The sequence below is a fragment of the Protomyctophum parallelum genome (assembly GCF_964188405.1).
Source record: "Protomyctophum parallelum genome assembly, chromosome: 14".
Taxonomy (NCBI): Eukaryota; Metazoa; Chordata; class Actinopteri; order Myctophiformes; family Myctophidae; genus Protomyctophum; species Protomyctophum parallelum.
The window spans coordinates 23,039,213-23,057,950 of record NC_139709.1 but is presented as its reverse complement, the minus strand read 5'-3'; the positions used below and the strand labels follow the sequence as shown (position 1 = coordinate 23,057,950).

At 39.5% G+C, this 18,738-nt stretch overlaps 1 protein-coding gene across 3 annotated transcripts; it reads left to right on the top strand.

Annotated features, from left to right (window-relative positions):
• The first annotated feature begins 3,915 nt into the window (after positions 1 to 3,915).
• On the top strand, positions 3,916 to 10,328 carry LOC310870307 (DNA polymerase delta subunit 3-like). Of its 3 annotated transcripts, none has more exons than XM_083781476.1 (12): positions 3,916 to 4,038; positions 4,326 to 4,381; positions 5,887 to 5,986; positions 6,107 to 6,146; positions 6,278 to 6,410; positions 6,804 to 7,059; positions 7,179 to 7,251; positions 7,835 to 7,991; positions 8,559 to 8,668; positions 8,850 to 8,941; positions 9,128 to 9,206; positions 9,544 to 10,328. In XM_083781476.1, the coding sequence occupies exons 1-12, from the start codon at positions 3,982 to 3,984 to the stop codon at positions 9,750 to 9,752; spliced, it is 1,362 nt and encodes a 453-aa protein (XP_083637602.1). In that variant the 5' UTR covers positions 3,916 to 3,981; the 3' UTR covers positions 9,753 to 10,328. The 3 variants fall into 3 exon arrangements, with proteins under 3 accessions (XP_083637602.1, XP_083637601.1, XP_083637603.1); XM_083781475.1 differs by having other exon boundaries at positions 9,125 to 9,206; XM_083781477.1 differs by having other exon boundaries at positions 9,100 to 9,206; positions 9,544 to 9,683.
• The last annotated feature ends 8,410 nt before the right edge of the window (positions 10,329 to 18,738 follow it).

Sequence of the window (18,738 nt, the reverse complement as noted above, 5' to 3'; positions counted from 1 at the left end):
TCTCTTCCTGCTGGAGAATGTGATTGGTCAGTACACCCAAGAAGGAATGGTCACCTGCTGGACAAAGATTTGTCCATTGGCAAAGGGTAAGAATTTGAAGGCAAAAAAAACCACACACACACATATATATATTTTTAATTTAATTATCCCACGATTTTGCAACCCAACAGGGGAGAGTTTCCCCGGCCATGGAAGGAACACGTTATTCCGACCAGTTCCTTTCCCCTCCATCAGGCGCCCCGGCTGGCCAGGGGGAGGTAGTTTAGTGACCAGGATTACTGCATGTTTTTTGTGAGGGTACCTACCCTAGAGGACACGGGGAGAACATGCAAACTACACACAGAAAGGCCCATATATATATATATATATATACACACACACACACACACCGGTAATTGCATTATACATTATTACTTAATATAAGGGAAATGTTTTATTACCGTATTACTACACGTCACTCACTTCATGGCTTGAATAAATTCTGCTTATCATTTCATTTTGTGAAGCAATGTGTATTTGGAAATTGGAAATGATAACTTTTGAATCTGCACCCTGCACCAGGAATTGGATATGGACATCTGCTGATAAAACTTTATGACTTCATCTCTATTGTAATCCAGGCTTGGGCTCTCCTCTATCTGATATTCTCCTTCAAATCCCAGCTCTCCTGGGCCAGCTGTGAATACCCCTGGAACACAGGTAAAGGCTTAAAGGTTACATTGTGGACTTCATTTTAATGAGTGCCGCACCTGTAGCTCAACTGAGCTGTGCGTGTGTGTGTGTGTGCATGCATGTGTGCGCGTGCGAGAGAGAGAGAGAGAGACACTGGTGGTTTCCTGTAATTCTTCATCTAGACACTAGATGGTGTTAAATGACTCCCACCTTTTGCACATAAATCATATTTGAGTATTTTAATGTAGTTATTGTTTGTTTAAATTAAAACAATACATTTGTTCTAACTTCTGTTACAGTTTTAGCATCAGACACTTTTTTGTCTTTTATCCGTCTTGTGTTATAAAGCTGACTCTGTACCCGTTGGGCACTGGCCTACTTTAGTACTTGGACCGATGCAAGTTGAAAATGCAAACCACGTTTAAATGACCTTTTAGTTACATTTAGAATTAATCATACACATCCCGAAATTACAAATAATAATTTCATTTTATTTTCTCTAATAATCCACACAGCTAGCTGTGTAGATCAGATTTGGCATTCCCAGTCTCCAAATCTGACAACAAACTCAACCTTGTTAACCAATGCCACCTCTGCTGTAGGGTTTAAGTGGTTAATAAAATGCACTGGATTTATAGCAGCAGGTGAAACATGAGGAGCAGCAGGCGAGGAGACACGCCAGTATTGTGTTTTATTAGGAAGTGGATCTGATAGTACTCATTCCCTATAATCCCTATAAACTAATGATAGATTTGGAAAGGAAGACTGTGCTTCATTTCTGGGCATCTGCTCTCATCTCTGTCCAGGCAGCTCATTAAAATAAATATCCCAAATCAACATTCATATTGGCTGTGGTCTCATGCACTATTAACTGGTGATGAGAGAGAGAGAGAAAAAGATAGGGAGTGAGAAGGCAAGAAGTGGAGGCAAAAAAGAATGGAACCAGAGAAATATTATATAATATTTATTATAATATAATATAATAAATAGAATACCAAATATAATATTTATTATAATATAATATAATAAATAAACCAAATGTTCCTCGGGCTAGAACGAAAAAAAGAAAGAAAGAAAGAAAAGGTCTGATTGGAGCCCTGAGGATGATGTGAAAGTGATGATAGTGAGAAGAAAAAGCGAGAAGTGCTTTCATTTATTTTGTCCTGTGTCCTCCAGTGAGACATTTTTCCGATGGGTTTTGGCTCTCCGCCAGTCCAGCAGCCATGTATCCCCCCTCTCCTCCAGGACTCTTCTATTCTTTTTTTTTTTTTTTTAAGATATTTTTTTGCGGCTTACGCCTTTATTGATTTTTTAAGGGATAGAAAGTAGGCTGACAGGAAACGGGAGAGAGATGGGGGGATGACATGCGGTAAAGGCCGTGTCGGGTCCGGGAGTCGAACCCGCGGCACACCGCGACTGGATCACCAGTCCGGTGCCCAGACCGTTACGCTACGGCCTGGGCCAGGACTCTTCTATTCTGTGGCATGGGGACCGATGGGGAGATGGAGGAAGAACCTTCTCTCTTAATAATCAATACCGTTTAGAGGGGAGCCGCTGTTTAGCCCGTCAACCCAGCATCACCGGATGCAGCCCTCTGTGTCTCCATAGGCGCTCAACAAACATTCAGGTCCGATGGGGGTGTTGGTGAACTTTTGAACCTGATAGCCTGTTTTAATTCCAAAGCAGCTCATTCAGAATTGAACAGTCCCAAGGGATGGGATGGGACAGAATCATTCCGCTGCAGTGTGTGAGATGAAATCCTCAATGTAAATGAACACTATGAGTGTCTTTACTAAAAGGGGGCATAAGGCCTCGGCCAGGAAGACAGACAGCGAGCAAATTAGAGAAAATGAGAATTGAGCCTGAAGTGATGTGTAGTGCTGAACAAGTGTATGAGACTGTGTATTAAAAGAGGGTGACTGCGATATGAAAAAGAAAGAAAAAAAAACCCTGTCACAGCACTTTGGACTCTTGAGGTGTGGAGCTGACGGTGCTTTCTGTACGCTGTCTGGAATCTCACATTTGTCAGTCTGAGACTCTGAGTCATAGGTCTACAGGTTATTGCTGCCTTGCAGGCTGCTAGTTCTGCTTAACAGCATCATCAATCTATAAGTGTTGACATATTTTTGTATAGTTAATGAGTTAGAACTGGTGCCCATAGCCATGGGCCTGTGCCCTGTGGTGGTTCTTATCAGTCTCTCGAATGTGTTCTTTACACAGGCCACAATGTTTTAGAAAAAGCTAAATTGATGAATTGTTGTTTACTTGAGAAAAAAAAAACACTTTAACACATGGGCAACCCTAGCCATGGTTCATGACTCTCGTATTCATACGAGAGTCATGAAGAAACTTCACCCTGTTTTTGGCGAACGCTGCATTTACAAGATTTCCGTATATATAAACATTCAGATTTCAAATATAAAGTACTCACAATTTGTTCCACGGGTGTTAATTAGTAGCAGCTCCAGCGATTAGAATTTCTGCATCCCGCGTTGTTTAATAAAAAGCATTTTTATCCGAGGTGTTATTTTGCCATTGGCTTTCAACTACGCGCCCCTATCGGTCGGGAGGAGGGTGGCACTCGGTGTGTTCGATATAGGTACGCTGACCGCCCTGCCAATACAGACTAATAGGCGAGTGCGCTCCCGGTGTGCAACTGAATTTCCCAAACGAATCCCGTTTGAAAAAAGTAGCCGGGGAGCTCGGACAAAAATGCTTTTTATTAAACAACGCGGGATGCAGCAATTCTAATCGCTGGAGCTGCTACTAACTAACACCCGTGGAACAAATTGTGAGTACTTTATATTTGAAATCTGAATGTTTATATATACGGAAATCTTGTAAATGCAGCGAGCGCCAAAAACAGGGCAAAGTTTCTGCATGACTGTCATGATAATCATCATGGCAGTCATGTTTCAGGGCTAGGGCAACCCAGGCAACTCATTTGTCTTGTAATTGTTAGTTGACAACTACAAACTACTACATGTAGATTTGAACCAGTTTGATGTGAGATTAGAGCTGGGCCAACCTAAAAAACAGAATCAGAGGGATTAGAGAACAAAATATTCTTGATTGGCTATTTGGCTCAGAGGTGAGTGTGTAGCACTAGCACAGTGGAAGACACAGTGGACTTGTGTTCCTGTTTCTTACCACTAGATGGCAGCAGTGCCACACAAACAATGGGTCCCCTTCTCATCGGAAACAGAGGAGTACACGTTTGTTTGACCGGAAGTAAATAAAGCGCTTCACTGTATTCCCGCGCAGTTATTATAGAAGCAACTGTTCTCCTGCTGTCAATAAGGAAACGCAATGGACGAACTTTATTTAGATAATATTGACGAGTTTGTGAACGACCACAACAAGATAGTAAGTGGAATCTGACGCCCTATTTTTCTTCTAAAGCTATTGTTTACATGTTATAATTAATTTACTGATGCTGCTCTGCATGCTAAGTAATGTCAACATTTCAGCTTCAGCGAGGTGTCATTATCGCCCTCGTTATTCAAGAAACTGAATAATAGTTTACATTGGATTGAACAAATTTTAAATACTGTGATACGTGTGATTAGCTTGTGTTCTGTATTTACAAGCTAACTTGGTGTAAATAATCCAGCTAATTTTTAAGAGTAGCTAATTCTGTATGGACCTAACAGGTGACCTACAAATGGCTGAGTCTCACTCTTGGGGTCCATGTCAACACAGCTAAACAGTGAGTATACACTGATATACATGATGTGTGAAAACAACAGTCAACAGATACAGATTAATACTAAAACAAATAACTGTGTGTGTGTGTGTGTGTGTGTGTGTGTGTGTGTGTGTGTGTGTGTGTGTGTGTGTGTGTGTGTGTGTGTGTGTGTGTGTGTGTGTGTGTGTGTGTGTGTGTGTGTGTGTGTGTGTGTGCTGACTGGAATCTTTTAACTTCAAGGTATATAATATTCTCTAATAACCGACACCTACTGTATGTTACATAGCCTTAAAGGCACAGTAGCCCTGAAACATGACATGACAACATGTCATAATCTACAAGTGTCAGGTTTGTGAACTATGGCTAAGTGCACAGATACTGAAGACATAAGCGAGTGTGATTGACTTTAATGATCCTAAACCTCGTAGACAAACCAGACGACCCTCTCGTAGACCCCCATAACTCTGAGAGTGTATACATGGGTCTGGGGTCCATTTGATTCCAGTTGTGCACTTAAGAGTTACAGACCTTTAAGGGTCCATTTGGAACAGCCTCAAGGAACCCTGAGGGTCCCTGGACCACACTTTACGGTCTATATTGTCTGTCATTGAGAGGTTCTCAGATAGGGCTGTCTACTAGTACTACAACTACTTGTATATCTGCTGTTTTTAGTTAGTGTTTACAAATGTATGACCATTTTTCAACATGGAAATGATTATGCAAAATTATTGCGATTATTATATAATTATTGTGACGGGCCTAACCACACCACTTTCAGTGGAATTGAGTTGCTAGGGAACAGCTTGGGTCCAAGTGTATTTACTGGCAGCTACTGATATTCACCAACATTACAACAGGAAATAAACTTGGAGTGAACTTTAAAGTTTTATTAAAGGGATGTACAGAATATTCGGCCAAATAGTGGCAAATAATTGTATTTGGTTTATTTTAGAGCCGAAACCGAATGGTCAAAGAACTTGGGTTACCTTTCGTAGCCTACTGTTTTGTTGTGATGACGTGATCAAAATGTAATCATGTCTTTTGCCATTATTATGTAACTCTACAACAAAGGTACAGCCATACCAAAACTAGTATTCGGTTTTCGGCCAACTGTTTCCTATATTCGGTTTCGGCCAAGAATTTCCCATTCGGTGCATCCCTAGAAAAGGTCCACATGATTATAATAAAATATAATATTTATACTGATACTGCAGAATGTATTTCACCACTTATGGAGTAAACAACATTAGCGTTAAACAAATTACCAGTGTATTTTCCTCAGCTAGTTCTGACTCTGCATTGTGCTTGGCTGGTTTTGCGCCAATGTCTCATCAGCACTTCCTTGTCTGAACTCTGAACATACACACTTTCTTATAATTTACTAATTAAGAAATAAACTTGCTGATCTAGTAATGATTGCTTTCTAATTATAAATGTTAATAAACTGTGTACTGTATATTATCAGTCATATTTCTATTGCTTTAATATTCCAGAATAAATGTTGAAAATCTTTGTATTTATTCCAGAATGCTTTACCATTACCTGGAGCACAAGAGAAAAGAAAGCTCTGGACCACTTCATGCTACATATCTTGTGTCCGGGAAATTGGTTGAAAATGGCCTCACGGTAAGGAATGGCATAAAGGAACTCCTAATGATTCCTTCTGATCTAGTTTTCATCCTGCTTTGACAAGTGTGGAGTGATCATATTTTGTCTCATGGTCGCTGTTTGTCTTTGTTTTGTCAGTGTCACAAGGTGTCAGTGGTACGAGAAGACCAGCTGGAAGGTGAGTTTAGGATGCTCCTATAGGTGGCCGCCCGTGCCACGTTTTGTTTCTTAGATTAGTTTTTCTATTGCGACAAATTCTTAGAATGAAATATGTATATAGAATATTAGACTTACAAGTGTCTTTTGCAGATGCCTTGGCGAAGATGAGCATGACTGTTAGTGTCCATGTGTACAGTGTCCAGAAAGCTTACCTGAAGGACAGTGGTCCTCTGTACAGTGTTGACTATGATGCTGTGAAAGACAATATGAAGAACTGCAGCAAGTATGCCTCCTATATTCTGTCTGGCAGTATATCCCCATATTTAATTACTTAGTTTTTTTCCACAAATGATTAATGAATGCCATATTTTATCACTAAAGTAGCGAAAAGAGTCGACCTGTGAGCTCACAATGTATTGCAACGTTGTGAGTTTGTAGGTCTTATTTTCCTCTTTTTACATACAATTTATATATTTTTCTCCCCATTTATAACACGCCCAAAATAGTGACACCGGTGGTTAACAAACCAAAAAGTACATAAGCAACGATATGCTTTTGTGCATACAGTACATAGATGAAAAATTTTACTGATTTTTTTTTTTTAAGTTATTTTGTTTTCCCTTTGTATGACGAGTAAAACCCTATTCCTATTTGGTGACACTGTATGTGTTTCCAGGTACAGTGCTATCCAGTGTGCCAGTGCGGTGCCCATGTCTAGAGCAGAGGTGCAGCAGACTCAGGATGTGATGCAGGCGTCTACTATAGAGCCTCAATGTGTCAAACCCACTGTGAATGGCCATGCTAGCGTGACCTCCAAACCTACCACAAAGCCACCTAAAGGCATCATGGGAATGTTTGCCACTAAGCCTGCCACCAAGAAGCAGGAAGCTAGCAAAGAGATCAAGCCAGAGCCCAAAGAAGAGGCACCTGTGGTATGTTTTCATTAGTGATGGGCATTCTGGGAGCTGGATCCTTTGACTCTGGTTACCTTGATTAATTTGATCCTTTGTTATGAAGAATTCGATGTAATGCTTTCACTTGTTTATTCTAGGATGAGGCCCCCAAAAGCAAACCAGCAGGAAAGACCAATACTATAAGCAACTTCTTTGGGAACCAAGCAGCAAGTGAGTGTTCAAAACTGCAGTCCTTCACACTAACCTACCTGACCTCACTGTCTTTAAGGGTCGTCCAAACCAAGAAAGATGACAATAAGTGTATATCATTAAAAAAAACATTGTCATAACTCAAATGGATGGTGGAGTCCACACCACAACTATAACGGCAACGACCAATGTTATTTGGATCACTTTCAGACAGATTTGATGAACGCTTACACTGGTGTTGTGTTGATAACATTTATAGAATGTTATCTTTTGATCAGTGTGGATTCTCACATCAGTATTGTTATAGTTCTCTTTGTAGTTTCATTGTTGGGCTGGATGGCCCTTTACTCTCAACCTGCACTAAACTGCTTTAGTCGTACAATATTAACTGTTAGTAATTGCCACTTGGTTTAACCTTTTCTTTATTTTCATAGATTTATTTGCTTTTCGTCATCAGTGAAATCTTACAGAATAAACCTTTGTCAGCAGATAAATCAATATCAAAACAATAAAATAATCAGTTGTGTCAGGTAAACACTGAATTCAAAGTAATTTTAAATGAGGTCACAATGTTTTCTAAATAACGTGTGTCCTGGCCCGGCAGAGAGACCTGAGAAGACTGAGAAGAAGGAAGAGAAAAAGGAAGACGAGGTCCAGCCAGCATCTTCAGAGGAGCCGAGACCTTCCCCATCACGGCCTGAGGACAAACAGATCGATGTGCCACAGGAACAAACCAAGGACACCAAGAAAGAGATTAGGAGGTGTGTGTGTGTGAATGGTAAATGGTGCATTTATATAGCGCCTTCCAAGGCGCTTTACAGAGATTGTGCATTACATTCACCCATTCACACACCGATGGCAGCGGAAACCATGCAAGGCACCAACTAGCACATCGGGAGCAATTAGGGGTTCAGTGTCTTGCTCAAGGACACTTCGACAGTAACTCTGGGGGAGCCCGGGTTCGAACTGGCAACCTTACGGTTACCATCCAGGCACTCTACCCCTGAGCCACTGCCGCCGTGTGTGTGTGTGTGTGTGTGTGTGTGTGTGTGTGTGTGTGTGTGTGTGTGTGTGTGTGTGTGTGTGTGTGTGTGTGTGTGTGTGTGTGTGTGTGTGTGTGTGTGTGTGTGTGTGTGTGTGTGTGTGTGTGTGTGTGTGTGTGTGTGTGTGTGTGTGTGTCATGTGATTTTAATGCAAAGTGTCTGAGTATTAAGTTATGAAGCACTATACTACATCGTTTTAGTATTGTGTAAAATATTTTGCTCAAATATGGGTAAATTAACACTTTAGTGTGATTTTTTTTTATTCCTTATTTTGATCCTCTGAAGTAAAACCAAACGCATACAAGAATCTGACAGCGAAGAAGACAAAATGGATAAGAAGAGACGACGCAGAATTAAAAGGCCTGTGTCAGACAGTAGTGATGAGGAGGAGGAAGGTGAGTCTTCTGGATCCTTTGTTCTTTAAATCTTCTAGTCTAGACAGTCAACATGTTGGGTGAAAATGGACAAAAAAAATAGCTAATCTGCTATTTTTGCTATTTGTCATAAAACAAAGTGTACCTGTCCTGTATAGGGCCTAAATGGTTAATGTTAAATAATGGTGTTTCGCTACCACAGTGATTCCAGATTCTCCACAGCCACAGAAAAAGAGGGAGCCATCACCATGTCCTGAAAATGACGTGAAGGAGGAATCACTTTCACATGCAAATGTAAGCAGACTGTATTGACCATGTTCTGGCGGAAACCATTTTGCTCTTGCGTCACGTTTGCAGTTCGCACTGGGTTTGTGTCGTTTTCGACTATGGTCAATGACAGCATGTAGATTTACTTAGTATCATGATATTTTACCAAAATGTTTCTCCTTCAGCATGTTTATATTTGCATTTCCACAGCAGCAGCATTCCGATGGGAAAAGGAGGAAGAGGAGGCGAGTCTTGAAATCTCGTACTTTCGTGGATGAAGATGGGTGCATGGGTAGGTGCATCAGCCTCCATAAAAGCAACATACGCAATTTTTATATTTAATTTTAATATACCAGTTCTCTCAAATTCAAAACTGTATAGGATCTAATCATCTCTACTAGTTCCTGTGACTGCAGCCATGAAATACAGTAAAGAACAAGCCTAACGGAATTCAATTCTTGTACTGTACATGGTCAAATAAAAGATCTTTAACAGATGTTAACGAGGCAATAACAAGAGGTTTCATAGGTCATACATGCTTATGTTTTTACTTTTTGTTGATAAAAGTAAAGAAACGGGTAAAGGTTTGGTGCTGAATATTGAATCCAGATGTGTTCTGCTGCCCATAGTAACAGAGAAAGGCTACGAGAGCGAGTCGTACTCTGAGACTGAAGAGGAGGCTCCTTCCAGCAAAGTGGCATCGAAGCATCCCATCCAGGCTAAACTACCAACGAGCAAGAAAGACGATGACAAGAAAAAGAAAGAAAAGAAAAGCACTGCGAATGCAAGCAAAGCAACTAAGCAAGCTTCAATTATGGGATTCTTCCAAAAGAAATGATGGAATATGGAGTGTGGAGGAAGGAGAAATAACAAATACTTAAGCCTGAAAATCCACAGTTCCACACATTTATTGGATGGCTTCAATACACTTGAAAGTTCTGCTGGTTTATTTGTTGTGTGACTTTAGTAATAACCTTTTCATCTTGGACTCCAGTTTGAATATCCACAGTTTCATTTGAATACATGGTGGTTGAGTAAAAAAAAAGAACCCTTTGGGGATACACCATTTTCATTTGACAACAGCACAGAGCAGACAGGTTTCTGACCTTTTGTCTCCTAATTACTAAAGGTATTGTTTCAGCCTAATGAATACCTTTGCTATGATTGACTGTTTGTCGTGTCAATCCAACAGACAGATGTCTTGGCAATGCTTATTCAAAAGATGGTTGTAAACTCCTTAACAATTAGTTAATTTTAAAACTAATAGGATTCATCCTATAACTACTTTGAGGCATAAAGAATGCGAGGACATCAAATGTGCTACTTCAGGGAGTTTAGGTCTTGAGTCTTGTATCTGCCCACGTCTTGTCTTTTTGTGAAAACACTGCTCAGATTAAATACATTAAAGTTGTTTATTTTTCTCACTAAAGGGCTTCTAATTTATTCTATGATTTCCATAGAGCCTTACACAGCTAGACCTGTGAATTACTAGCAATGAATAGATGTGGTGATGTAGTAAAGGACCTAATTATGTGTGACCAGATAAACTACTGGCTTGTATAACCTCATTTTATATAATATATCAGAAACTGCAGAATGTGAGGGCAGCTACAGTGGCATGCGAAAACCTTGAAGTTGTGTAGGGTATGCAGGTCAAGAAATCATCCGTAGACATTTTATTCAGGATAACCTACAGTATTTAAAAATATATATTTGTTTTAAAAAGCCACCCATTATCCATAAACTTATATGCTGTTTTTTTATATTTAGAAAAAAACCTTTTAAAATAGTTCAACTAGCTGATCTTGTAGGTTGGCTATTTCAAATGTTTTTTCAATATAGTAAACATGGCAAATAAGTTTAGGGGTAAGGGTGCTTTTAGTTTATATTAATTTATATTTAAGTACATTCTAGATGGGCCTAGACATACTGTAGTACTGGTACTACAGGCTTTCTCTCTTTGCTTCAGGCAGTTTGAATGTTTGTCAATGTGCAACAATTAAAAAGGAACTCGCACATATTCTGTAATCACAACCAACGGCTACGAGGGACACTGAGTAGAGAAAGAAGACGAGAGATAAACAAAACTATTATTGAAGGCAGAGGACAGTGGGCGAGTAAAACCGGGTATATTCTGGTTGTTGCAGGAAATGTGGTTGGACTGGGAAATGTGTGGAGATTCCCATACCGTTGTTGTTACAAGAATGGTGGAGGTGAATATGATTAATTCATAATCTATATTTCATGTATATGAACTCATGACAAGAATTGCATTGTGAGTTGGGATCCATTGGATTTTTCTTTTGAATTATCAATACTATTATAGCTATATATTTTGATGGTTTTGGAAATGTATGTCTGGATTATGTGTGTGCCATTTACCATTTTCTACATAGGAGCCTTTCTGTTGCCATGGTCTGTTAGCAGTGGTTTATGGGATCCCTCTCTTCCTGCTGGAGAATGTGATTGGTCAGTACACCCAAGAAGGAATGGTCACCTGCTGGACAAAGATTTGTCCATTGGCAAAGGGTAAGAATTTTAAGGCAAAAAAAACCACACACACACATATATATATTTTTAATTTAATTATCCCACGATTTTGCAACCCAACAGGGGAGAGTTTCCCCGGCCATGGAAGGAACACGTTATTCCGACCAGTTCCTTTCCCCTCCATCAGGCGCCCCGGCTGGCCAGGGGGAGGTAGTTTAGTGACCAGGATTACTGCATGTTTTTTGTGAGGGTACCTACCCTAGAGGACACGGGGAGAACATGCAAACTACACACAGAAAGGCCCATATATATATATATATATATATACACACACACACACACACCGGTAATTGCATTATACATTATTACTTAATATAAGGGAAATGTTTTATTACCGTATTACTACACGTCACTCACTTCATGGCTTGAATAAATTCTGCTTATCATTTCATTTTGTGAAGCAATGTGTATTTGGAAATTGGAAATGATAACTTTTGAATCTGCACCCTGCACCAGGAATTGGATATGGACATCTGCTGATAAAACTTTATGACTTCATCTCTATTGTAATCCAGGCTTGGGCTCTCCTCTATCTGATATTCTCCTTCAAATCCCAGCTCTCCTGGGCCAGCTGTGAATACCCCTGGAACACAGGTAAAGGCTTAAAGGTTACATTGTGGACTTCATTTTAATGAGTGCCGCACCTGTAGCTCAACTGAGCTGTGCGTGTGTGTGTGTGTGTGTGTGCATGCATGTGTGCGCGTGCGAGAGAGAGAGAGAGAGACACTGGTGGTTTCCTGTAATTCTTCATCTAGACACTAGATGGTGTTAAATGACTCCCACCTTTTGCACATAAATCATATTTGAGTATTTTAATGTAGTTATTGTTTGTTTAAATTAAAACAATACATTTGTTCTAACTTCTGTTACAGTTTTAGCATCAGACACTTTTTTGTCTTTTATCCGTCTTGTGTTATAAAGCTGACTCTGTACCCGTTGGGCACTGGCCTACTTTAGTACTTGGACCGATGCAAGTTGAAAATGCAAACCACGTTTAAATGACCTTTTAGTTACATTTAGAATTAATCATACACATCCCGAAATTACAAATAATAATTTCATTTTATTTTCTCTAATAATCCACACAGCTAGCTGTGTAGATCAGATTTGGCATTCCCAGTCTCCAAATCTGACAACAAACTCAACCTTGTTAACCAATGCCACCTCTGCTGCCAGTGAATTTTGGGAGTAAGTCTCCTGTATTTGCTATCACAAAAATACAAAATTGCACACGTACATTTTTGTTTAAAATGTTTAATAGAATAAGAGCGTTACAAAACCAAAACACATAATCCATTCCAATTTGTATCATTCATAACCATCCTTGCATTTCTTTACTAAGCCGAGTAAACTCACCTTTGGTCTCCATATAAACTCGTTATTTGTCCTTACATCAGACATCGAGTGGTATTGGGGAGCTGGGCAGCATCAGATGGGATCTGACCCTGTGTCTTCTGGCTTGCTGGGTGTTTTGCTACAGATGAGATGTTAATACATGATAAAGGCATACCGGTATTACATAATTATTTTCCATCGTAGGTTTCATCGGATACTTCATCTCATATATTGTTCTCTATTTGTTCTGATTAGGTAGTGTATTTCACAGCTACTTTCCCCTATATAATGCTCCTAGTCCTGCTAGTCAGGGGTTTAACACTTCCTTGTGTGTGTGTGTGTGTGTGTGTGTGTGTGTGTGTGTGTGTGTGTGTGTGTGTGTGTGTGTGTGTGTGTGTGTGTGTGTGTGTGTGTGTGTGTGTGTGTGTGTGAGAGCATTAGTTAGTTACAGAAATGTAACTTGTCAAATACTGTAATTCAAAGTATGCAATAATATGCATACCGATATGTTAACTAAACATATTGCTTTGTTGCTGTTTTTCCACTGCAGGTCTGGGTCGAGGCTGGATCTCAAATACTCTTCTCTTATAGTTTGGCTGCTGAAACTCTCATTGTTTTGGGCAGTTATAATGACCAACAACTGTTACAAGTAAGCATGACTCAATTTTAAATTCTCCCTATTGTCTTGTTGAAAGGTTAAACATTTAAACAGTAAAATAACAATGTCTAAAAATAAATCAACCTCAATGTGGATGCTCACCTAAGAATAATTATAGTTATAGTTGTCGTGCTTAGTGTGAAAATGCCTTAAAAAGAAGGGAAGTGTAGTGAATTTTGACAAGTTACTCTTATCACTCTGACAATTAATTCCAGGGACTGCTTTTGGCTGTGTCTGCTGAACAGCGGAACCAGTTTTGTTGCTGGATTTGTTGTCTTCTCTGTGCTTGGCTTCATGGCTCTGAAACAGGGGGTTCCTGTTGACATGGTGGCTGATTCAGGTATTGTATATCTAAAGACAACACCAATTTGAACTCATCACTGCCTAAAGAAGAGCATTGACCTTAAAACACATTGCATGCTGTATGTCATGCTTTATATGTGGCTTTAGGCTTTATATAACTTCATTACCTGTTTATGTTAAACCTAATAAACCTAATAATATTGGTTACTGAAACTTTTTCCCCAATCCTTCTCATCCTTTTCGTATACTTAACACAGGACCTGGTCTGGCGTTCATTGCTTACCCTCAGGCAGCAGCCATGATGCCGTTACCTCAGTTCTGGAACATCTGCTTTTTCCTAATGCTACCTTCATTATGTGTAACGGACTATGAATCAGTCCATTACCAATCAGGCTGGCATAGTGGGCATACAGTATATTGTAATGCCTGATTTATACTTGGTTGTGCATGTGTCATGCTCCAAAAATAGCAGATCTACAAGCTCACACATCCTAGCTTGAGCCAGTAGATCGTCTACTTTAGGTGTGACACCATGCGTTGTAGGTATTAATGAGCCTTAAAAGCTATTGAACTATTCCTCTGTTTCATTTGGCCCACAGTTTGTGATCGTGGAGTGCTTGGTCACCTCAGTGAGTGACATGTTCCCTATTCTGTTTTGCAAGCCAGGAAGACGGGAGAGCTTTGTCCTCATCATCTGTTCCTTCAGCTTCTTCATACAACTGACCTTGGTTACTGAGGAAAATAGTATACTGACGCCCGGCCAAGGACTCTTGATTTTTGTCTTCGTCAGACCAAATGGCCAATGGCCAGAGACTATGTTTTTGTGTTTTTTATGTTCCCCCCCCCCCCCCCCCCCCCCCCCTTTCTCTCATTAGCAGGCAACAGTACAGCACTATCTCTCTCTCTGTTTCTGTACAACAGCGCCCCTACTGGTACTAATAGTCATACTCGTGCTCATTAACACATAGGCGGTCGACACATAGGCGGACACGGATATTGCTGTTCCTTGGAGTGGTTGCACCACTCAAAAACAATGTCCTTGGAATCCTTGGATCATGATGCAACTCCATAGCATAGGCGATGCCTGTTTCCCATATATCTTTGTTAGATGCTTCAATAACTCTAATGTGCTGGGTTGATTAGAGGGTGTTTATCACAGTGACAAATGTATGTGGCGTTTTACTCAGACATACGTATGATAATTATTAATTACACACTTTAGTATTAGAACTGACAGACCATTTTATTTCTTCACAGGGGTTAATAATTTTAATGATATAAAAAGAAATGACCAGTCAACGACCATGTGCTGGAGGTATTTAATTCCTCTGCTGTCTCTGGTGAGTTGATCAGGTTTATATCCTGTTCAGATTTAAACCAAAATTATTTGTTGTCCAACAACTCCTCTCCCCCAACAACATTTTGTCAGAAACTTAATAAATATGTTATCAGTGATTCTAATTTTATTATCTATTATAACAAATGCCATGTATCATAAATTACTTTTACAGAATTTCTTCAGTTAAATGAATGGTGCATTTAATTATAAATAAATACATTTATTTCCGTTATTTAAAAAATGTCAATACATTCACAACAAAATATAGTTTGAATTATTTTCCTTATTTACCAACTGTTGGAATGGACAGTTGACTGACAAACATAATACTTTACACATTATTTTAAAGAACCTTCCATACATTTCCAGTGTATATGTTAGATGACAACCAGCTCAAGATGAACCACTACATTTACCCTGACTGGGCTTATGGTCATGGTACTCTCATCTGTTATCATGGTGCCCCTGTGCGGAATTGGACAGATTTGTCTTGGGACATGCTCTTTAAGACAGTTCAGTCTCCTGTTTCCGAGGCCTAAAATATGACTTGTGTTGAATAATATGATTTCATAGCTAGATGATTTTGTATTCCATTTTAAGTATGTGCTGTATAGGAAAAAGGAATGCCATGGTCTTATGTCAGCTGGGATTTGAGCCTATGCAGACTAAGGTATATAGAAAGTCAGTACACTAAATGTTAAATGGTGCATTTATATAGCGCTTGCTTTACATAACATTCTCTCTCACACACACACACACACACACACACACACACACACACACACACAGATAGACACTAGATAGCCACGCCAGAATTATTTGTTGTATCAAACATACAGTATCTTGTGCTGTGCCTTCAATTACAGTATACTGCCATAGAACCATAATATAACAGCTCTCTATGATTTTCCCTCAAACAGCGCTTGTCTGTCCTTTGTTGCCCTTCAAAATATTCAGTCTGGCAGAAAAAGAAAACAGAAGAACCTCAGACAAACCTGGAGTTGACATCATCTATATAAAAGTTTGTTACTGGCACCAGAATCTTAGTAACACAGTTAGAATAGCAGCATTACAGTCCACTATTCTTATGAGGCCTGGATTGTGGACAGGGACTTTTTCATATACATATTTCAAAATGCAAAATTAAGACTACTGTTAAAGCATGCAGGTGTGTACATAACAAGTTTTATGTCCATGGTCTCCCTCTCCCAACAGAGAGAGGTAACTGCAAGAATATCTGATCTACGATCAAGATTGTGGCGCATCTAATCGGTGCAATTGTGTCGTGTGCTTCAAATAAATAACTATTGATATTGTCAACCAGTGTGTGTCCTACCCGACATCAGGGACTACATTTCTCCACTGCCAAACACTGCGGATGTACTAGTTATACTCTACCATACAGACTGGTTCATGTTTTATTCATTCATTGCTATACTAATTCCTAAAGTTAACACTGAATACAAAGAATACCTACTGTTCACATTTTCTGTTCAAATTCTTTGAATTGCAGCCATTTCTCTGAGCTTGGACAGCAGTTCATCCACATTATCACATATAGCCTTCCTTCAAAAGCACAGTTCTAGTCTTTGATCGATTTACTTTATTCATTAATTGTATTAGTAAGTTAAAATGTAAACAGCACGGGAGTACAGTAAACTGGGGCTATTTTGTTTTATCCATTGTGGTCCTAACATTCGTCTAACATTTTAGATAATGTGGCAAAATAAAAAAGTGGGAAAAGACTTTCACATAATTTTCCTCCCTTTTCATTATTGTGTTATGTACAGTAACTAAAAGTTACTGACTGAACTTTACTTGCTGTACTGTAAATATATTATTGCTATTATTCACAATGTTATTCATCATCACCATGTCCATTGACAACAAAATAGCAGCTACACACCACATTCCATGGATGGAACAAATGAGATTAATTGATCAAAGTGACAGCTGGACCCCATGGTGCCTGAACCCCCTCCTAAGAGAGGCTTAATTTGATAAATTGCTGTCATAGCCTGTTAACTCACATGTACAAAAATGAAACATTTGCTCATAATCCAAAACAGAAAAAATACATTTTGGTTTACCCAACAGTAACTAAATATTTTTAATCCACCTTGCTTGTCATCCATGCATGCATGCCACCATTGGTGGATGAAGTAATCACATTTTGAACTTAGTAAGAGTAGTAAGAGTACCAATACTACAAGGTCAAAATACTAAAATAAATAAGTCCTAAACATGCTTTGAAAATAGCAAATCTACAAGCTTTGTGAGCTTGTAGATCAACTAACTAGCCTAAGTATGCATAGGGCTGAAGTGGTTAATGCATGTTTTATAATGCATGTTTTATAATAATAATCAAAATCTACAAAGTAACTAAAGTTGTCAAATCATTATAGTGGAGTAAAAAGTACAATATTTGCCTGAGGTGTAGTGGAGTAAAAGTATTTAAATTTGGAAACACTTCAGTATAAGTAAAACAATCCTCAAAAGTGTACTTAACTTGGGTAAATGTACTTTTACACCACTGCATACCACCAGCCCTGTATGTCCAGTGAACAAGTAAATAGACACAGAGTGGTGTCTTGTGGGACATGTATGTTGCTCATTGACAGGCTAGCCAGACAGCCTACACAGCAGTGCCACACCCATCCACTGAAAACACAAGTAGGCCAGTCAAACTGGTATTTGGATGAACTACGTAAGAAGCAATGGAAAAAGGATATCCCTTGTTTCAGGGAGTGGCCAATCTGTTCTGCCACTTGTGTTTTAGTCTGGCATTACTTCATTGTCTCCACCAGGCCGAAGGCATGGGGGGAGAGTATGTTTTGCACTCCGTCCGTCCGTCCGTGTGTCCGTCCGTGTGTGTGTCCGTGAGCAGCTAATCTCGGCCACCGTTAACCCGGTCGATGCCAAATTTTGCACACACACTCCCTGGATGCCAACGATGAACCTCTGCCCCAAACTTTCCAGAACGGCCACCAGGAGGCCGCTTTGTGCAAAACAAGTTTTTGCACAGTACACCTACAGATTTTGTCCAAACATCGCGCAAATTGGTACACAGTCTCTCTAGAGCCATTCAACGAAACCAGTCTTTCAGATTTCTCAGACTCCATCCTGATTGGTTAAGATTGGCTTCCAAAGTTCACAGGAGTGCTCAGTTTCAAATAAAATGCTGCAAATCATGAACACATCGCGTGATTTCCGTGAAATTGTGCACGCACATTCCCACTAGGCCGAGGACGAAATGCCACATGAACAATTTCAACTCAGCCTCAAGGTGGCGCTATAACTGGCCGAAAAGTGTTTTTACCTCTAACTGCACGGATCTGTGGATAATTTACTTTTGTTGCCCTTTTATCCAACCACCAGATGAAGGCAAGCTGCAATGTCCTACATTCCTATCCTGGTGGAGACCTGTGCCCAGAAGGGCACTTTTTCTAGTTTGTAACATGTATTCAGTGAGGTCATGCACTATTAATTGTCCTCTAGGAATAAGTTGCATGGCTGAAAACAAGTATTCTTAAAATAAGAATAAGTATAAGGGGATTATATTCTTCATGACAGCAGAACAATATATTATGATTATATAAACAAACAAGTCTATCAAGTGGATTAACACTGATCTATTAT